The 23667-nt window shown below is 32.3% G+C and overlaps 1 protein-coding gene across 7 annotated transcripts in view; it reads left to right on the plus strand.

The window, feature by feature from the left end:
• The window catches only part of LOC117122617 (colorectal mutant cancer protein-like), a 114659-nt gene that overhangs the window by 78179 nt on the left and 12813 nt on the right, over positions 1–23667 (plus strand). For 5 of the 7 annotated variants that reach the window (XM_033268267.1, XM_033268268.1, XM_033268270.1 and 2 more), the window contains 5 exons: positions 16096–16209; positions 18796–18938; positions 20201–20310; positions 21142–21302; positions 23024–23245. In XM_033268267.1, the coding sequence (XP_033124158.1) occupies positions 16096–16209; positions 18796–18938; positions 20201–20310; positions 21142–21302; positions 23024–23245 (750 nt within the window). Of the gene's footprint in view, positions 1–5981; positions 6166–6230; positions 6276–16095; positions 16210–18795; positions 18939–20200; positions 20311–21141; positions 21303–23023; positions 23246–23667 lie in introns of those variants that run through there. The other 2 variants (XM_033268273.1, XM_033268272.1) reach the window with 2 other exon arrangements.

Below are 23667 nucleotides of genomic sequence, written 5' to 3' on the forward strand. Positions count from 1 at the left end.
AAAAACATTTGTTATCCTGTTATTGCTCTAATCTCTAATTTCTCTTTTTGGATTCATCAATCTGTAGGAAATATATCGGATTTAGTTGATTGGGCATGTATTAAGAAGAGAATTAAGTTCCATTAAATATCTAAATTTCTCACCATTACCTAGGTGTCTATCACATTCAAAACTATAGCAAACGAGTTAAGAGGATACTTAAGGCAAGAGATCTCAGATAGAAACTGATGGGTCATCCTCTTACCCTGGCAACAAAGAACAAAAAGAGTTGGACTTATGAGTCAGCATCTAGAGGTTGTGTGATATTGATTCTTGGCAGCTAAGGGCTGTTCCCAATATTATTACTACTTAAATCATCGCTGTCTAGCAGTAATGTTCATTTTTTCGCATTAAAATAAATGTAAATTAATATTTACACAGATGATCAGATATAATGAATCATCAATACGTCTTCCTCGTTAGTTTGTAAACTTGGTGACATGCATAGTAAGACTGACAGAAAATAATTGTTTTGTTAGGCAAGACTTTCTTTATACCCTGTTTTGTGAACTTTTTTTTTTAAAGATCGTCAGAGGAGGGCGGAAAAGAAAAATAAAAACTTAATTTTGTTTTCTTATTTAGCAATTGGTTTTGCCAAAACCATCCAGACAGAGGAGATGATAAAAGTAATATATTGGTATAAAAGTAAATAGTGTAGTAATGGAATGATCAAGTGCTTAAAATTTTTATAGGAAGAAGTATACATATGTTTTTTTTGAGATTTCAAAGCAGCAGCAGGCATTATAAAAATAAAGCAAAAACATTTTTTTTCTGAAATGTCCATTTTTTTGTGGCAGCGGCGGGTGCGCTAATTAATCTGAAATAAAGTTTTATTTTTATTCTTAATCATTGTCATCCAGTGGGTTCACTAAACAAGGTATAAAAAAGGTTCGCCTTAACAAACCAAATACATTTGATTTTTCAAAAACTATATTTATATGCTTTATATCCATTGAATTTTAAATTGACCTTTTTTTTTTATGATTTCTTTGTAATTAATCACATGCATAGAAATGAGAAACATTGTTAGGAAAAACATCCCTTATTTGGCTGTAGCTAAAGATAAATTTTTTTCCGTAAAGGGAAAGATACTTCTCCAAAAGGAAACATTTAGTATATAAAAAAAAAATCCCCATCTTCCTTCCTACCCACAAAATCACTTACGGAGTGAATTAATCACCGACCCAATGGACCACTTACTAATAGCTTTCCAATAAAGCATTCAATATTTAAGAGACATTTTAGCCTAAAGCATATTAGAATGTTGAATTCCGCTATAAATTCTATAGTTAGCTCACTGTTAATATCACTTAATTTTTTCATAGCATGTATTGATAGAAGAAAGTAACTTACAACTACCTTGATTTAGCAAGGTGGTGTTCTTACTCAGATCAATTCTACTTAGACTATGGTTAATTAGTTGTTAAAAGCATTGATAACGAGGCGTTCTGCATGTATTGATATAACCTACCCTTAAAGGCCTTGCATCGATTGATTCAATAGTCTTTTTGTCTATATTCATGGACGAGATCATAATTTCTGTATGAACGGAGATGACTGCTAACTGACAACCATGAAACTGAATTTTGAGGAGACAAAGACAATTAAAAATCTTACACAGCCAATAATGATATTAAATTTCAGTGTCTATCATCATTGATATACAATATACGGTAAGATCAAATGCCATTAGTTTATAAATTTTCATAATTTGCCATTCTACCTTTTGTTTCCATCCCTACTGCTTGTAGTACATTTAATATAACTTCATAGTTATTATATGAATTTTGAAAAAATAGAAATTTCAGAAATCTCAAATTTTTTAAAAATCATGCCCACCATCACCATGAAAACTCCCAATAAGAAATATATAATTTATCATATTAAAATTAACACAATTATCTATTTTATACAACCTGTTTACATTTCAACTTTGCATTCTTTACTACCATGCAATGTGATTTCTAACAAGGGCGCAAAGGGTACCCTATCATTTCTACCTCCTAAAGCTGCGCCTCTTATTTCTACGTCGCGTGCTCACTTTTTCTTGTTTTGTTTTGTTCAATCTCCTAAATGTTTTTTGGCCGAACTATTTATCTTGAATTTCTTCCTCTGTGTCGATCATTACAGAAAATTAGTATTTTTAACAAGGTATAACCTTACTAGTACATAGGACCAGAACCATCAATATATAGTATGAATTTGATAATTCTTGTCAGTACATGGATTATGGGAGTAATGACCCAATTGTTTTTCCTAGGAGTGGTATATACTTCTTGAGACTCTGAGGCGAAAGCATGTTGGACTGGGGACACGCTGCGTACACTAGTACGACCGTAGCACAACGAATCCATCTCCACTCTCTGTGAGCAATAGACGACGCGACGCTGTCTGTTAATTGTCATGCCCACCATCACCATGAAAACTCCCAATAAGAAATATATAATTTATCATATTAAAATTAACACAATTATCTATTTTATACAACCTGTTTACATTTCAACTTTGCATTCTTTACTACCATGCAATGTGATTTCTAACAAGGGCGCAAAGGGTACCCTATCATTTCTACCTCCTAAAGCTGCGCCTCTTATTTCTACATCGCGTGCTCACTTTTTCTTGTTTTGTTTTGTTCAATCTCCTAAATGTTTTTTGGCCGAACTATTTATCTTGAATTTCTTCCTCTGTGTCGATCATTACAGAAAATTAGTATTTTTAACAAGGTATAACCTTACTAGTACATAGGACCAGAACCATCAATATATAGTATGAATTTGATAATTCTTGTCAGTACATGAATTATGGGAGTAATGACCCAATTGTTTTTCCTAGGAGTGGTATATACTTCTTGAGACTCTGAGGCGAAAGCATGTTGGACTGGGGACACGCTGCGTACACTAGTACGACCGTAGCACAACGAATCCATCTCCACTCTCTGTGAGCAATAGACGACGCGACGCTGTCTGTTAATTGTCGGTGGCAGGCTGAACGGATCATCATTAAAAATGATCCGTTGCATGCGCATCGTCGCATTGCGTTTTTTATTGAATCGTGTTGCCCGACTACTGTCGTGCGCAGTGTGTGCCCGGGTTTAGATGTGTCGGTGTTTGGTATGTAGTGGGAACCACATCATTATCATTCAAATTCTCACGAGAATGCTTTTTAGACAGAGCGTTCTTAAGCCCTGATTGCTTTACTTGATCAATTAACCATGAGTAAGTAATTAAATACTAACTAAATTCTTATCTTACTTATAATTGGTAAATTATGCTACTTTCATTGGTTGTTATATTGATTGGTGTGAATGACTGGCTTCCTATGTAATTCAAATTTGTTGATAAGAATTTTGTCTCGTTGATTAGTGTATGGCTATCAAATGCCTGTCATGCATTGATCAGTATAAGATTAAAGTCCAAAATGTTACGTCAACGTCAATTTCTGCTTTTTCGCTAATTACTTAAAAAGCTCACGGACCAATAAAGTCGGGGACAGCTGGTGTATTGAAATGCTTACAAATATTGCAACTACTGAAGCGGAACAATGTACATTCCATCAGTAGATCAACTCTAGTGTTGTGCAGGACACTAGATAATTGATTATTGTTTAGAACCAACGAACAATAAAGAAATAACATATCATAAAAATTGTTCATTCATGCCTTTTATACCTTAATCATATTTGATACAAATATTTCCAATTTTTATCATTTGCTCATTGGTTATTATTTGACTTTAAGATCTCTTTATGTGCCACTTAGAACAAGTTGTGTTCCTCATTCAATTCACAAAATAATGTTCTAAGGCCAGGGGAATATTTTTTGTGCCTCTCATTGTGGGTCCTGGACCCTTTTTCATTGACTTTAGAAGCCTTGTTGCATAATTTCTGCTGCTGCCACTAAAAGAGTTATGGTGTAACATTAAGAGGAAAGAAGTACAGTGCTGCAGATTTTTTTAAAATACTGCACATTATTGTACAAATCTCTTTAACAGATCATTTTTTCTAAATAAATTTGATTCAGTATTACCGTAATATTAGATTATGGTAACCTGTATTGGTTTATGTTTTGATAAATTAATTTTAAAAATACTTACACAAGTTACAAATAATTTTATGGTCTGAACGAACAGAAATTTGTCTCCACTGACAATAGGCATAAACCCAGTCAAGCACAGAAATTAATATCAATTAGTAAAGTCATGTTTTCCTGACATTCAATTTATAAACATTTTTTTACATAATTCAAAATAGCTTTTATTTAAATCCAAAGACTCTTGCACTTTAATTCTGAAGTATATCATGTCAGTCTTGTAACTTTTACAATTTGTAGTTATCAATCTTGTCCTGTTGTGGATTGGCACCCCCATAATCATGATATGCCTATATATGGTCACAATGTGATCTCATCATGACCATATTTAGGCATGTCACATGGTTTTGTTAAATAAAAAATGCATATATAGTTTGGTCATGGCTATACTAAAAGCAGTGATGTAATGTATGCGTTGCAAATGATATAATAAATTGAATTGAATTGAACAGTAAAGCTCACATTTTTAAATTTTAAATGTCAATGTTATGTTTCATAAATAATAACATGAATGATTTAATGAGGATTAAAATGACTTGAGTTAATGTCTGTTTGCCAGGCTGTTCGGCTACAATGTGTTTTTCAAGCATATACACTGTTAGACCATCAATTTTTGTGTTGTTTTTCTCACCAAGATTCTTTAACACTACATTTCTGCAGCATGTACAGCATAGTATATTTAATTAATGATTTTATTTTACTGTGACTGTAAATAGACCTACAATCTTCTTTGATCAAAATACAAAACTGCTGGGCAAGGAAAAGCATTATGTGTTTATTTTTGTCTTGTGAACAGGGTTGTCACCTGACACTGATATATTCCTCATTGTCAATGCTTCATTCGTGTGTGTGTGTGTGCTCCTAAATAAATAAATAAAATAACAATAAATAAATAAAATAATAAAAAATCATGTTCAGTTTAATATGTTGTGTTATGCCATAGAAATGTAATACTTTAAGTTTGATTCTCTGTCGGAATATGAAAATGACAATAATGTATGCCTGGGAACAAGATTGATGACCGTAATAAATAACAATGATATATGTTTATTATAATGACAATGAAAATTATCCAAGGTTCAAAGATTTGTTGTTATGGTTACTACCAAAAGTTTAATTAAACAAAGTCCTATCGTCACAAAATGGATAGTTAAATGTCAACACTATTCTCCAAGATAAAATTAGATAGATTTAATCTTTTTATTTATAAAATATATTTTAATGTAAAGTTTAAATTAGAGCAGACATCCCCGCTAAAAATAATGATAAAATAATAATATAAATTTATTTTCACAAGGAGACATTTGGATCACCAATGGGTGTTTTGTTTTTTTTAATTAAGGCTGTGCAAGCCATACATAATATTAAAAAAAAAGAAACAAAGTGATTGAAAACATTAATTAAAGAAAACTACAAAAACACAGCATATTCTTAATTACCAGTGAAACTATTCCCCACCGGACACCAACACGGTGTTTCTGAGTTTTGGGGATAACAATGAAATCAGAAGGTAATAAGTAGACTTAGATTAGGTGACCATTAAATGTTAATGTATGGTATGTATTTTAGTGTTTAGGAGATTGTAAAAGGAAAGCTTATTTTATATTGAATAATACTTAATTAACCATTGTTAAGCTGGATATTAAGTATTTAGCTGATTCTAAAGAATGCTCTACCTTTGACGTGTGTTTGTAAAGTTCTGCATTGTGAAAATAATCTTGAGATCTCAGAAAGTGGGAGTCTGGTGCAAATAAACAAGAAAGCCAACAGCTTATGCTAAATAGAAATGAGTAGCCAATCAAGTGGTGCAGTGTAAATGGATTACACAGGGCTAGAGTTGCATAGGCTGGAGACACAACCTTGAGGTTTGTCTACAGTGTAGCTCGTTATTAGCCCATGAGGACAATACTAGCCATACCATTCCAGCCTTCACGTGCTAAGGATACCTATGGGTTTTCAATGGTGTTTTCTGGACTTTTCTCTTCTTTTCCTGGATTTATACTTTTAAGGATATAATGAGGCCATGCTATAACTGTGAGGTAAGGATGAAAGTTCTCTTCTACTGTCGTGACATTACCGCAAATAATATTCATAGGCCAAGGTTATAAAGCTTATCGTGATGGGACCATCGTGTTGGCTTACAGTACAGGTACAGTGTATTAAGATATCTCATGCTCTTTGGGAGGTTTTATATCTTTTTGATTCACTATATTGATTTACTGTACTTAGTTATATAGGCCTATGTTTATAATTGTTACGTAGACACTATAACTGATGTTTTAACTATGAGTATGCGTTTGTCACTTGAGTAACTGCACTTTGTATCCTTGTATTTAACAAATGTACCAATTATAACATAAGTTTTCTTTATTTGGTACTTTGTGTGTAATTAATTATAAAGAAACTTGAGATCTATTGTCTTTAGGAAAAAAATTGCTTATCAATAACAAACAAAACAGCAGCTAGGCACGCAGCTGCAGGAGCTACAAGGATGAGACAGGGTTTTCTCCTTGTGATGTTATCTTTATTACCAAGATGGTATTGTGTATGGTGGCTTAGCAATGAACCGTTCAAGGATATCCCTCAGTATTTTACTTTTCGTATTTCTAGGCACCTGTTTCTAATGATATTTAAAGGCTGTATTAGTTGGAAGGCCGTCATTTTGAGGTTTTAAAGTGTTAAATTTAAAGCCGGCTAGTACATACACATATCGGAAGTGTAACTCTAATGCATCTTAACACAGGTACTAGAAAGAGGTTAACAGTTCCCTGATGCATGTTACCCAAAATTAAGTACATTCTAGATGCAAACATAATTCTAAATTTGTTTTACAAGTTGTGGTTTACGTGGAAATGTCAACACAAAATGCTGTAATTATGCAAAGTAGGAAAATTATACCTTAGTGGATGTGAATATATTGTTGGTTCTCCTAGTACTGCTTGCTTGATGTAGTGGTATTTTCCTTTAAGTAAGCACTAATATTTTAATGTCAAATCCATCTCAAGGGGTTTTCCCCCTCATTCAGACTGTAGCATAGATTGGGAGTATAAGAAGTAGTTGTTCATCCACCTACTGTATTCCATTGCTTGACTGTATTTGGAAACATTCAGTTATATAAGACTATAACCTAGCCATAAAAAGAATACTTTAGGGACTGGATCTCATTTTTACTGCTTCTATGATAACTTTCATGTTCAGGACTACAGTAGGTCTCAGAAAATGAGGAAGAAATAAGTATAAAACACTAATTGAATTCTGTTTTTCCGCTTAAGTTGAGTCTCATGTGGATTTTGCCACACGCTGAGATCCAAGCAAACCTTATTACTTGGCATCATTCACCCATAACAAGGTACTTTGCTAAGACTTAGCAAGGCTTATTTTACCACTTACTACAACACAGATGCCTTCCTGTGTGTCTTCAATGGGGCTGTCAAGAGACACTGTCTTATATACTGTGGCAAATGTGAATGCTATACATTTTTAAATATAATTATGAATTCCACTCAACTATGGTTTGATATCCGATTAAAATTACTTTAATTGATCCTTAATCAAGTGCATTGTTAATTTTTTTTAAGCAGTTAGTGATTCTACAGCTTGGTGTTAAAGGTGCTTGGCTTCTAAATCCAGGGTCCTGGGTTTATGTCCTACATCACCCATCTTATAAGTGGCGAGAGACCTGTTGGATGGCAGCCCCCATATGAAATATTCAATAAAAGTATTGCTTTATATTGATCCTTCATCCAGTGGATTGTTGAAATTACTTCAAGCAGTCTGGTCTTTATGGTGCTTCTTATAAAACCAGGGTTCTGGGTTCAAGTCTTGGATCCTTCCATTTTGTAAATAGAACACTTGCTTTTTGTTGAGAATGAAAAAATTATCCATTTTCTATCGAAAGTAACAATTAAATCAAATATATTTTATTTTTGGTTTACGTGTGTTGAATTTTACTATGAAATTTAAAAAAAAAAGGAATGTACATTTGCAAGACAATTGACAACTCATAAAATCTGATATCTAAAAATCTCAATTAATGTCATATGCAATGCTAACATCAGCAATGTGGCCATCTGCATTCTCTATAGGTTGAAGGCAAAGTTTCGCAGGAAAAAAGTAATTAGCATATATTTTTCCCCTAGCCAAAATTCCCCTCTCCATTTGAGGCTCAAAATATATCGGTGTACCATGGCTTTTAGTTCCTGAGGAATGCATTGAACATACATCAATGACAGTCTTTTATGCAGTAATGTTAACATGGTTAGAGAAACAATATCATTAGCTAGATTCAGTGTAACATTGTCAACATTCGCATGGTTGGTGACGATAATTTGCATTTGACAGGAGCTTGTAGTAGATGTCTTACGGATTATTCTTAATACCTTTTAGATTAATTTTATTTCTACAATTGTTGTTATCCGTCCATTATTTAACCAGTTGATTTGACAGAGAGGATTTTGTTAGCAATTCATAGAGTAGTAAAGTGACAGGAATGTAGTGTTGTATGATACTGTATCAAATACAATTCAGATTCAGAATTTGTTTTATATTGTATTTTTGGGTCCTCACAAGGCGCTGACCCCAGAGCCTCACTGCTGTTCTTGTTGTTCTTGTTAGCAGAACTTTAAAAGCGTCCAGCGTCGTCAGTTTTGAATGGATGTGCAGGAAATTTTGTACACATAACCTAGAGGTGATTTCCAACAAATGTTCATCGCCCTTTTTTAAGTTGGACCACTGGGTTCCCCTAAACCTACAAGACAAAACGGGTTTCAGCAAGGACTGTACATTAATGCCATTGCCACTAATAGGACACGTCGCATGGATGGCGTGGTCGATTAAGGATTTGTTCTGAAGAACTTAAGGTTGTGAGTTCGAATCGGTTCTTGGTATTCAATTTTTTTTCCCAATTTTAAGAAAAAAATTGTTTCAATTTTAAAATGTATTTTAATTTTGTACAAATGAACAAGAAGAACGTGCAGTTTGGTGAGTGGTCACTCTAGTGTATTCATACCCTGCATGTGCCTGATAAAGCCATGACCTGGGTTTTTTGTAAAATAAAGAATGATTTGATGACAAAGTATTATTTTATGTAGTTTATTTTTTGGCAAAACATAGTACGAACATACTGCAAAACATAAAAAACCATAAAAGTAATACAAAAATCTCTCATCAATGAATTCCAAGAAAATATTTTTAAAAAACACAAATATTGAACTCAATTGATAGATAACTTGTATTTGTCTCAAGTCATCTGATATTTATTTGAAGTTCTCTTAATGAAAATGAATCAGTGAGGTACTTTATACAGAGACTTAGAAAGTGGAGTAGTGTACAGTAGTCTCAAGAAATATTTAATGGTGTTCTGGGATTTGAACCCATGACCCTGGGATTGGAAGTTAAGCACCGTACACGTCCACTATGAATGTTAGCATTTAAGAATTGCTAGTACAAAGCAGGCCTATTATAAAAACAAATTAAGGGACTGAAAGTTTAACTAACTTTCAGTTAATTTTTAATGATCATCAAATATTTAAACCACTCTTCTCATAAAACATTAATTTTTCATGATTAAAAATAGTTTACATTACATTTGTAACTTTTCTTGCATTGTTAATTTTTAAAATTCTATGAATAATATTAAAGTTTATTTAGAATATTATTGATTATTATTACAAAAAAGTATATACAGTTGTAGAACATGTGAACCAAAGTTTAGATAAGAGCTATATAAAAGTCATGGTACCCTTCAATGTATATCTAAAGATTAGATAAAATTTAATGTTTCATCACAATTTAATAAAATGATATATTAAATTGCTGGTAAAAATATTGAAAATAATATGTACTATACATATCATGAGTATGAGTCATGAGTATAGTACATAACTTGTTTTTCCACTACGATACTGTAATTGTTGATGTGCAAAACATGGTTGGTTTTTAAGTTAGTACAACAGTAATCTTGTATTTTTTGTACATAAAAGCATATTACCTTTATTATATGATCTCCATATGGGAAAAATCTAGAGCATTAACACTTATGTTTTGTTTAGGTCCATAGTAGACCTTGTAGAGCTGTAAAACCACATCCTGTGCTTTAAGTATACACTTAATTAAAATACAGAGAACTTATTTACTTTGTATTAATTTCTATATTTAGAATAATTTTAGCAGATGCTAAACTGTAGGATCTTTATCAAAAGTAAGATGAAGTCAAGGAATTGCTTTCTGTAAACCTTCATAACCCTTGCAATGTAATGTTTTTATTTGGATATTTTGATTATGTTTTTGATGAGAGATATATTAATTTCTGAAATGTGATGTGAATCATTAATGTCAGTGCAAATATGTATCATGAAGTCATTTCAAATTATGCTTTAGTTAAGGAACAGGATAGTTACAGTATTCATGGCTACTGTAGATTAAATGTTACTTATTGTCGTTGGTTACAGTTTGCATATTAAAGCCATACTTTTCATTGGTGGTGCCCCTCACTCTCATCTTGCCCTTATATCTCTGTTTTCTTTAATGTTGTTTTCCATGCTTTCTCTATGTTTTGCTTTTTTTTTTTTCAACTTACCACTCCAGTTTTGCAGTTCTTCTCCTTATTAACTGGAAAGCCAAAAGTAATATTTTTCTCAACTTTGCTTTTGTGTCCTTTCCTAAACTATGGGAAGAGCTGCCACCTCTGCTTCAAAACTCTGTTAACATTTCCTCTTTTAAGAATAACTTAAATTAAGCATTTTATATCTTTATATGTTTCTGATTATTTTGTTTTTGTTTTTGTAGTAGCGTATTTCATAATATGAAGGATAGGGAGCAAATCTTGTTTAGGCTTTTGCCCATTCTCTATCCAGGCAATTCATTTTGTTTCAATTCTGTATACTTTTGCTAAATTATTTATTATTATTATTATTATTATTATTATTATTCCTTGCGACTTTTTCCATCTACTTATAGTACATGTCTTTTTCTCTACTTCATAACCATCTTGCTTTTTCTAGTCTTTCCTTCATTCTTTTCCCATTCTTTCTATGTTGTCTAATCTTTTGAAAGTGGTTTATCTGATTCTCTGTAGTGTAAGATAATGAGACAGGAGTTTAAAGTTTAGGGTCAAGCCGGCTCCACCAATCAATGCTTCACATTTGTGTAGTCTTTCAAAACAATATCCACAGCATTACTCTTGTTCCTCTTGTAATAAATAGGACAAATCTAACACCTACTTTAAATGTTATATAATCTGTTATGTGTCATGTGTTCCAAGTGCATTGACGTCCATCCATCCGTGATAGATTACTTGTACATCGTGATGTGAAACTAGAACAGATGAATCTAAGGCAACCTATATAACATTGTGCATTGTGAATTGATGGCTCAAATGGACATTAGTGTTTAAAATATTTGATTGATTGAAGGGACTTTCGCTAAATCCCGCCCCCTGGACATTGTTGCGAAGGTGCCACAAAACAACGGTGTAAAAAAAAAAAAAGCAAACGTGGGTTTGTGGGACAACACATGTGTTTGGGATGTGCATATTCCTGGCCCTCTTTCTGATTGGTCAGTTCAGTTTAATTAGCACTTGGGAAAGGTCTATTTATTCAGTGCTCAACATACATACAAGATAAAACATGATTTGTGAACCAAAAACTAATGAGCAAGTGTTGATTCTTGTCAACACTTCTATTCTCAGTGTTCACTGTGTGGATGACTTGATCAAGACATAGCCAGGAGTATAATTGTATGGATATTAAAAAGAATAAATTGCTTCTAAATTGTTTATCCTTCACCGCTGATGAATAAAGTCACTCTAGGGAATATGTAGAATCGTAACTTGTGTAATTCTGAGTTCTTAGAACATATTTGGCTTTTCTTATCTTCTCGGGTTCTTGCCTTCTTACTTTCCTGCATTTTCAATTTATTTTAGATCAATTGTAATATATTTATCTGATTCAAAAATGAAGTAAATAAATGTTGAATTGAATTGAATAATATAACAAAGCAATAATAATACTTTATTATTATAATTATTGAATTAAAAAAATAATTTAACAAATCATATGATAGTAACTTTGGCATGGAGATTCACCTCCACCGGTGGTACTGTAATTATTTGCATATTACACAATACCTTTAGAAAAAAATGTGTCCTAATGGGAAAATCCAAGTTGGTATTAGTATGTACTCTAAATGGTAATCAGAAGGTCTTTGGTTCGAATCCTGATGTCGATACATTTTTCTCAAATATTTCTTATCATCTGTATAGTGGAACAAAATACATGGGAATAGAAATATTAGATTTAGGTTCCATAGGGAATAAAATGTTGATATGAACAAGTGGTCTAAGATACCACAGTGTTTAAAAAAACTACTATAATCCGGTATACTGTAGGAATATGAAATGTTAAAAAAATTGAAGGTGGGAGGGTTGAAATGGTGTTGTGCCACCTTTTTTTAAAAAAATCTATATTATTTGAGTTGTAAGTTGTACAGTATGCAGTTTTATAAATAATGTGAATGGCTTTACCTTGCCCTATGATTGACACTCAGATAATTGATTGACAATAGTATCTTCTTATCAAATTTAAATGTTTAATGAGTTGAGATATAAATCATAAGTACAATTACCTGGTCAATAATCGTTTTACCTGAGCAGGTATCGGCGACATAGTATACTTCAGTTAATTACCAGCTTCAAAGACAGCAAATACTGTACTGTATTGGAGATTACGTTGTACAGTACTGTACTGTACGACTCTATTCCATTTAAGAATAATAACAAGGCCATCTTCAAATGTGGAGTTACTGTTTATTAAGCTAAAGTTTCAGGTTAAATTTGTTTTGTTGTATAAATTTATCAATGTACTGTAAATGAAAACCGTTTTTCTGATTAGGGTATGTTATTCTGCCATGCCGTTTAGAGAACCAATTTGGCCAAATAAAATTAAATTCTAGTTTCACGTCTCCACCCTCATCAAATTTTGGAGCCTCATGAAAAAATTTACAATTTTCTATTTTTTTGAAGAAAAAAAATTCTTCTAATGACCATAAAAATAATGACTATCTGAAAGAATGATGCCAAGTCTAAAGAGAGGTGGGAACATAAATTGAAGAGATACATTACAAAGATTCATTTTGCTTCTTTTATAAAACAATTACGGTATGCTATTTTCACTATTTACTGTACCAGCCTGTTTACCATTAGTAGAGTACTGTATATAGGATAGTAAAGGCAAATAGTAAATATCCTCACCAAAGAATAATTTCAAATCCTGGACATGAAGCTTAACAATTAATTTTATTTGGCCTTATTTAAGCTTTCTTTAATCAGGGTGTAACCATTCAGTGACTAGCACTGCTTTCCAAGGAAGCCCTGGTACAAGTGTAGCAAAAATATATAGAAAATATGTTTATAAAATAATGTACAATTCAAAAGTAAAACCCTAACAAACTTGAGGTTCTAGAACAATAGCTCCAACTATTTTAATAAATTATAAAGTTAACTATGGTTTAAAATTGTTTTGAGATTAAAATTCCTTTCGTTTATGTTTTTGTTGAATCAAGACTGGGAAATGATATGGATTTATCATCAAATGACATCTGTTTTTCTGTGAATTTTTTTTACAGCTTTTGATGTTGAAATATTTATCACTGTCTCGAAGGTGATTCACTTGAACTTGCATCGTTGACATTTACTTTAAAACTGGCCAAGATACATTACTATCTTGACCTTAAAATGCGCATCTCTTTGCAATAAACTGTCGTGTTAATTTTGTACAGATACTGGTAGGGGATGGGACCTACTGTACATCTGTCTATATGATATACCAAGGCTAAATTGATTGCAAAATAACAAAATAAGAACAAACTGAGACTGGGGTAAAATGTCAGATGATGTTTTTATTAATTAAACTACTACATAACCATTAGAGAAAAGGTTCATCTGGATCTCTAGACTGTATTTTGTTAAGGATAAAACATAAGTTAACGTAATTATTCAAATCATTTTTTGGATCATCAAAAAGAAATTCTTAACAAATACTACATAACCAATTTATGTTTGAAAAGGTTTACTGTGATTTCTTTTGGGCTTATCTGTACCTGTGCAGTCTGTACTTTCCATAATACATACAGTAATACTGCACTGTATAATAATAATTTTCTATCTTTAAAAAGTGTGTAAAATAAGAACAAAATAGGAACATATTGAGCCTAAAACTGGCACAAAAAAAATAACATTGAGCCTAAGCAAAATTTGAATGGTTCATAAAAAATGTATTTGTCATACGCACCCGGCCATCTCAAATGTTGTCATATGTCGCACCATCCCTTTGTAAAGTAGGTCACTGTTTTTAATGCACACCATCCCTAAAGCTGGTTTTCCACTAGGCAAATTTATTTGCGCGAATCAAAGCGTCAGTTCGCGTCCTGAGTTCCGATTGGTTGCGCATTTTTTCGCTAGCAAAATGTGAATGCGCATGGGCATGAGACGCCGCTTTCCATTTGCGCGAATAAATTCGCCAAGTAAAAAACAGGCTTAATGCAAAATAGGTCGCCATGTTTCATGCACACCGTCCCCAATGTTGAATACATTGCCATTGTCATGTGCACCATTTCTAAAGTACCGTTGACTTTCATGGGTAAATAACCAAAGGCATGAGATATTATTACTTTAGCAAAATAGATGTGGCTCTAGTGCCTTGAATAAGCAATAAGCCATTATATGTATATTTACTATAGTCACTAAATAAGCAGCCACGCTTGCACGATGCTTACAAAAGAGTCAATTTTCATCTTTGTTGCACATTCGCAAGAGAAGTAGAATGCCCACGCTTTTGATAATCACACTTAGGTAAACAAATAAACAAAGATTTCAATGTTGCTTGTTAAGAACAGTACATTGCGAAGGTTTGCAGAGATAAGTGGTATGATTGCAAGAAATGAACATCTAGTAACTTGATTAATGCAATAAATTACACGTCATGCTTGTACTGTTGTAATATAGGACAAAGAATAGACAGCTTTTGATGAAGTTACATGTGTATTATTATGTAAGCATATGAGTAATTGTTCAAACATCTTAAATCCATGTATTTAAAACACCTGAAAGGCAGACCATCTGCCTAGTTCGCATGTACAACAGGATGATTATGACATTGGAGAATGAAGCTTAATATTTCAGATATAATTACAGTATTGTTTATTTTTAAAAACTAATTTTATTACTTTACTTTATTTTCCAAAAATGATATTGAAAAGGAAAATAGTAAAGAGGTTGATAATCAGAAAATACAGGCTCTGATGTTGCAGTGTTTCATCCTGGTAAAGCACAAGCTTTTTTATGTTTAAAATAAAATAATAATTAAATTACATATATGTTCGGTAAACGTTGTACTGTAAATCCATTAAAAATCAAGCAAGTCATTAGCCAGTACACTACTGTATTTTTTCTACCTTTCTAGTCTTTGTTAATATTTTTGTTTGCTCTTGAGTATCTCACTCACTAGCTCAACGAATCTCCTTTTATGGATGTGAAGTTGTGAAAACATCAGTCTTCAATCAGTCCTTATTAAAACAAGAACAGTTATACTAAGTCAGCAGATAACTTGCTAAACAAAATGTGCACTATCTTATTAAGTTGAAATACTGTACTTAGTAAAATCCTTGGTGTTACTTTGATGTTTAGACTGCTGTATCATTAAGCCTGGCTTTGCATAGCAACTAAGAATTGGAATTTAAATACACTATTGCATTGTAATAATTGTATTTCATCACTAGTGTCAATGTCATTTAAGAATATTAGGCACAATTTTGATGAAATTATAGGAAATGCCATTTTCTGATAAACTACAGTATCTGGTTCAATGTGCTTTACAAATAATTAAGGAAATTTTTCGTGTTTTTATTTTTTTAATATAAAACTATTGAAATTAAATCGTCCATAAACCATATATATTTGTAATTTTATCTTGTAGTTACATCTTGCAGCTTTGGCCTCCCTCAAGGGAGAGATTATTGAATTGAAACACAGACTGCAATCAACGGCAATAGAAAGAGATGGGCTTGAACGCAAATTAGCAAAAGCTCAGGTTTGTCTTTTTGTTTCAGTTTTCGTGTTGCTATCAGTATCAATAATCTTGTCAAAGACCTTAATAAAATATTTTTATTAGTTGTTACTAGAGGTTTATGGATTATCCAATACGTGCACCATTGAGAATTCATTACTTTCTTGATGCATGTTCAGTTTTATTAAAAATCTATATTCATTTTCAGTGATGATGTATTGTTGAAGATTCCATACATTTACTATTCAACATAATATTTTTGTTAAAGGAGTATGTGTAGTCACTGTTTAGCATATTATTATTGCAGTTTAAAAAATTTGGCTGATTTTAGAAGGGACTTTATACCCAGAGAAATCTTTCTGCAATCAAAAATGTAATTTTTCATCACTGCATACCTAAACCAAAGCCAATCAAATATTCAAAAATTCATTCAAATTATAGCCTGGGGTTGTTGGCCAAGGATAATTGAGCATATAGTAAATGGTAGGCTTATACCCGAGGATGTATGGTAAGTAGTCGCAAGCTATCGTATAGTTGAATGCTACAGTTCATAAAACACTTTTTAGTTTGATGCCAAGTACTCACTGTGCCCGGTGGTCGTCGGCTGACGCGATTTTGCAGGGAACGCAATGCAACGCAATGACATGCACGCAACGGATCATTTTTAATGACGATCTGTTCAGACTGCATCCTAGATTTAAAAGACGATGTCATTGAGCATTCACCGGGAGTGGAGTTGGATTCGTTGTACGACTGTCTTATGATGCACTGAGTTCCCGGGTCAACATGTTCATAATTATTCTCTCTCACTCATAAGACCTATAATGTAAAATTAATAATGATCAAGTGAATATGTTAGTAGGGTAAAGGTATTACTAGTGAATGAATAAATGCCCCAGAAAGCCATGCACTTATCAAATTCTTCCACAAGGATGAAGTAAACAGACCCCTAAGGAAACCCCCAATTCTTCCAGTGATGAACTGGGTTCTTTTAAGTCCACATAAGCCTGGTGTGTCCAATTGCAATAGAAATTTTTTTTTTTTCGGAAATTCCAAATATTGGGAAACTTTCACTGTGGACAGCGTCACACTTATATACAGTGAATACATTGTCCCTTATTTCCTTAATTCTCATGCGATGTTTATTCAATGAGCAAAGATAAAAACTGGCCGGGTTTGAACCAATGTCTTCAGCACAAGAAGCTTAAAGTCTTGGCTAAATTCTCGCTTCTTGGCCAACCGCTTGGCTAGCACAACTAAAACAGATGTTAGGGCTATAGGTTTTCAGTGCCCGTGGCCTATCTCTCCTCACTTGATTGACTAATAATATGTAATGTTTACAGCTCATTGAAATAGTAATAACAAGCTACTAATATTAATGGAAAAAAATGTTGAGTCTATTGCTCTTTTTATAAATGTATATTCATTTCTTTAAATATTTATAATATTTTTTTTTTATATTTTTTTTTTCACCGAGCTGTAAACATTACACATGTTAATAACAAGCTACAAATATTAATGAAAAAAAATTGAGTCTATTGCTCTGATTAGAAATGTATATTCATTTCTTTAAATATATATATGTATATATATTGTTTTTTTTTTGTGTTTTTTTTAAATCTTGTTTTTCACTGAGCTGTAAATATTACACATTGATATACTTCACCTTGCAATCAACTTTCAATGCGTAATTAATTGTATACATACTTCATATTTGACAGTATTATGTTTTATCCCCTTCAAAGAATATGACCTTTAACCTTCCCTAGGTAACAATGTCTGTATTTAGGCTGAGTGCACCGACTTGTAAATAAAACCAATAGTCTAACAGCCCAGCCACCTAATCAATCGTTGGAAGTGCTTGATGATGTATTTTGCATATCATTTGTCAGTTTAATCGTAGTAGATAAAATGACTTAAGCCTCTAGTGCCCTGGGGTGTCATATAGAGCTATTACAGTAAGGAGCAATCAGCAAGTTTACGCAATGAACAAGCTTTAATGATTCTAATACTTTGCTTGTGAAGTCCACTTTACAAATTTTAACACAAATGATGTTGGTCAAAAAAAAATCAGAGTACAATAATGATAACCACAAAACAGTTCAATTTGAATTTTGTATTTATTAAATCCAGATTAGAATATGAACTAGATCCAATGATTTAATATAATGTCAGCATTAACAACATATCTAGTAAGACCTATAGTGTATGCCTGTGACAAAAATAGGGAAAATTAAGACCAAATTAATAACATCAATAAGAAGAATATTCAACAACAAAAAATAATAATGTATTACAGCCTTGGCACCTAATAATCCACCCCCAATAAAAATAGTCGTAAACTAATATTTAATATACTGTACAGTGCTAATTAGAAACCCTCCATCTTATAACAAGCATATAAGATCAAATACAGAAATAATGTTAATACCTTAATATTAAATGAATTTTTAAAAAACAGTAGGCCTAAGACCTTAAGGTAATTAAACCCAAATTTGTGGCGGAAAATTACAAATTAGCAAATTCTCTGTGTATGAATTTATGACGTGTCAATGACTCCTTAAGTGAAGCAGTCTGTAACAAGTGTGTTATTTAAATATTAATGTTTAGGTTGAGCGTTCCAGGTTAATACATGAAAATGATGACCGTCTGGAACAGCAAGCTATTCGCTATGAAGAGCGAATCACCGAACTCCACAGCGTTATTGCTGAACTTAATAAGAAGATAGACAGAACACAAGGAGACACTATAAGGTATTTTACATCTTTCATTAAAAAGATCTATATGGAAATAACCTGACCTATAGTTGCTTCATTGTATTTTCTATTATAGGATAATTTCATTCACAATATTTAATTTTTAAAATTTTGTGGAACAAGGTCCGGAAGACCATTGTTTTGATTGACACCACGTTGTTTGAATACTTTAATTAAATCAATTGTAATTTAAATTTATAAAACTGAAATCTGCCACTTGTATTTCGGAAATGGTTGAAATGTCATGCTAATGTTGAAATGTAGTCATTTAAAGTACACAAATGTAATTATAATCAATAAATAGCTAAGTTAGTAAAAATTATAAATATGATTTCTAAATGTTTTGTTAATTTAATCCAGGGTCCCAAGTCTCTCTGACATCGGAACAGCCTCACGCACTCCCGCAAGAAAGCAAACACCTTTCGGAAACTAGCCCATCTTCTACAAATTCACATTTGCATATTCACATTTGCATATTTACATTTGCATATTATAACTACTGTGTTATCAACCGTCTCCTGGATTTCAGCTTGCAATGGGTATCGCCTTGCGCAGCTAAATAATTACGTGTTAAGAAATCTCATTTCACCAGATTACCTGGAAGTGGCTTTTTCTTTTAAATTCAAATCCCTGGTATATTGCTCAATATCGTACTTCTTATTCATTTTAATTTAATCAAGTCTTTTGGCCTAAGTACAAAAATTTGTATAAATTACAAAAGCAAGTTACTGTAATTAAGTGTTAAATTATTGTAAAATGCATAAAAATTGACAAATTTAATCTTTTTAAAAACCTCTATCTGAATTTGTCATTATTTAACTAAATACTGATCATAATACATATTGTTGCATAATGAAATGCATTCTCGGATTGAAGTGAATATAGAGCGTTGAAATCGCATTGTAATTGGGGCACGGTATAATCAGCTGTAACTAGACCGTTTGCGTTGGCACTATAATGACCCAAAGTGTGTTTGTTTATTACTTAAGGGATGCAGCTTTATGTCAAAGCCTAAGACTAGACAGATTGCAATAGCAAGACCCAATTTATATATGTATATTACTTTAAAGATGTAGTTTTTAAGTTGTGAAATGGATGTCATTTTCTGAATTCTGATGTCGTATGCAAAAGTAGGACATGGTGTAATTTTCATATAAACACAATGAACTAGATTTCGTTATTGCCAAACTATAGCAGATTTTACCAATTAATAACTATAATAATTGTTCATTAATCATTTGTTTTCTTGTTGGTTGTAGGGAGGAAGATGAGTTTTCACAGTCAGCATCCAGCCCACCAAGTAATATTAGTAACAGTGGAGGAAGCTGTAATGGAAGTTGCTTTCATGGTAGTGAATCCATTCAAATAGGTAATTTAAGAAATAGATACACTGAGAGATGAGGTAGAAAAAGTGAGATAGGAGGATAAACTAATAAAGAGAGAATAATGAACTGGTAGAGAAAAAATAATGAAATTATATACGCTGAGAGATGGAGAAATTGTGAGATAGGAGGATAAACTAATAGAGAGAGAAGGATGAACTGGTAGGGAAGAAAGAATGAAATGATAGAGAAAGATGAACTTGGTAGAGAGAAGAGATTGAACTGATCAAGAAAAGAGGATAAACTGGTAGAGAGAAGAGGTTGAACTGATTGAAAGAGATGGTAGATAGAGGAGAGATTACTGGTAGAAAAGAAGATAACCTGCAACAGAAAGAATATTGTGAACTCATAGAGAGATAGAAGATGAACTGGTACAATATGTAGAGAGGGAGAACTGGAAGATAGGAGAATTGAATTGATAAAAATAGGTGTTGACCTAGTAGAGAAAGAAGAGTGGTTACTGGTTGACAAAGATGAGCTTGTAGAGAGATAACTGGTAGACAGAGAAACGAGAAGAACTTCAAAAGAGAAGAAGTTGAGAAAGGATAATAAACTGGGAAATAAACGTAAGGGTAGTCTTCATAAACCATTAGTAAAGATAAATTTAAAGTAAATACTTTAAATTTAAAGTGTGTTTGCAGACAGTTTAATGTTAACAATGTAAATGTAGTAAATATTATTTATTTTTGTACATATCTGGTTATGCTAATTGAGATGATTTTCAGTAAAATGTAATTTACTTGTTTCATAATATAGTCATTCTGTTGTAATAATCTTTTATAATAGTTTTTTTGGTATTATTGGAATCTTTTTTACAGACCAGTGCAATGATTTAAACGCGGAGCTGACTCGAGTCTTTGAAGGTATTGAATGCTCAATACCGTCACGGAAGGAGCTCCATCAACATGTTACAAGTATGGAACAGCAAGCGCAACAACTGGACAGTGCAAGTAAACAATCTCAGCAGAGGGCGCTTCAGGTAACCATAGTGATCTGCAAAAGTCACAGAAAAAAATACTGAATTTCATTTCATTTGTTTCACTATAATACATCAAAAACATACAAAAGACAACAAAAACAGTGGCAGAATAAACAAAAAGCAAGCTAAATTACTGTGAACTGTTTTTCCTCCGACAAGGGTATAACAATAAAATTCAGAATATTATTATTAAATAGAAAAATATAATATAAACAAAAAGTAAAAGAAAAATAGAATTCTTTGATTACTAACTGAAAAAGCTTTGAATGAATTAAAATTTTTTTAGAATTTCTTCTTAGAAAACTAGATTGAATTACGTTATATTCACAAGGATAACGTATTAAGTGAATTGATAAATATACATTATAACATCATGTAAAAAGAAAAACAAATTTAATAAGATTTACTTGATTTTGATCAGTATCTGTATGCTATTAATATCAGTTCTATTCCCAGTAGTCTCATTCTAGTCTCATAATGAAGCTTTATGGAACATTGCTCTACATCGCTCCATTCCATAATAATAATTAAATAATATAAATGAGGTTTTTCGGTTACACTATAGAAATCCTGCTTAATGATTCAGTTTCAGCTATGCATCGAATATAAAGTATAATAATTACGATAAAAAAAGTTATGTCCCTATTCCACAAAATAATTATATAAAGTGGTGTATGTTACATGGCAAGAAAATGTTTATGTGGATATTTATGTTTGATAAAATTTATGTCATCTTTAATAATTCTTCTGGGGTAATTATGAATCTAACACCAAATATAAGATCCCTTCTAATTTATGTATTTGTTTTAATTTGGGTTTAGATCTTGATGGGTTGATATTTATTGCGTTCTTGTGTACCTGACATGTTTTCATTTTTATGCTTGCGCGGTAATATTGCCACTTGATACTTGCTATTCATCATTGGCTTTGTAATCCAGCTTCCATGTCATAATAATTCATTCTTAATCCATTAAATCCCTCAAAATCGATTTTAATCTAAAGATACAAGAGATAGTCCCTGGAACTGTCATCCAAATGAGAAATCAAACTAAAAAAATGTAATCGATTCTGAGAAAGATTATGAATTTTACATTTCTCAAATGATAATGCAAGTTATCCCACACAATTTCAAAATAATTGGGTCATGCTATGATAATCATAATGCCACACTATTTTTCATTGTAAAATACAGTTCAACTTGCCTAAGTCGATTCCAAAATGGCATTGAAAAATTGTTCGACTTTGATAAAAATTTGACTTACAGATCATTAATTAATAGAAAACACAAACAATTTGGCATGTAAAATAAGGTCGACTTAGAATTTTTTCGAGTTAGGCAAAGTTGACTTAGGCAAATTTAACTGTATACACACACAACATACAATTTACAGCATTCAAATAGTGTAGTAGTAAATCCTTGCAAAGCCTCTAGAGCTTATCCCCTGTCTCTGTACCGTGAAGTGGATGAGAGTGTTATACTCCTCCTGGGTGGGACGCTGGTCCACCACAGCGTCACAAAGTGTCTTGCTCAAGGACATAAGCGAAATGTGCACAGCAAAGGATTGAAACCCTGACCTTGAGGTTGGGAAACCAAACCACTCCCACTGCACCAAGCCGCTTCCACAAATAGTGTACAGAATGTAAACTGTATAGTTGTTGACGTTATGCCATTAGAGGCACTGTCTGTGTTTTTTCTTATTTAATTTCTTGTTTTCCTCCAGGTTATGAAGGAAGTAGAAGCCTTGAATCTGGACTCATCCAGTGATGTGGACCAAGCCTCCAAGATGCAAAGACGTCGTAGCAGCCTGGAACAGGAGCTGAGAATACTACAAGAAGAGAACGAGAACTTAAATACTTCAATATCAAGAAAAGATGATGAGATGTTGAAGATGAAAGCAAATTTAATGACTGTCCGTGAAGAAAGGGAAAAGTTTAGGAGAAAGGTAATGAATGTATTCAGATATTACGCGATCTTAGATTTAATAAACCCCACCCCCTAAAACAAAACAAAAAATATGTCATTCAGGAAGTTAAAATTTATGGTTTTAACTGTCCACACACCAATTTAGTAAGTAGTATGTTTTCAATTTTTTTAGTAATTTCATCTGGTTTTCTTGGTATGCATTAAAATGTGATTTATCATACTTGTTATAGCGCCCTCTGTGAACATATTTCAAAGAGCTTTTCAGCATTACATAATAAAGGAAAGCGAGCAAAAGGGAGTGGGATTTGTTATTGGGCCTGATACTGATGCTGTTATTTGCATAAATCGTTAAAAAGACGAAACAAATACAATGATAGATATCACTAGGTAGATAAATAGGATAATGTCAAATTTCTTTCTTAAATAATCTAATCATAAATA

Source organism: Anneissia japonica, unplaced genomic scaffold (assembly GCF_011630105.1).
Source record: "Anneissia japonica isolate Jap-2015-1 unplaced genomic scaffold, ASM1163010v1 scaffold287945_len1679841_cov205, whole genome shotgun sequence".
In the NCBI taxonomy this organism is placed as follows: Eukaryota; Metazoa; Echinodermata; class Crinoidea; order Comatulida; family Comatulidae; genus Anneissia; species Anneissia japonica.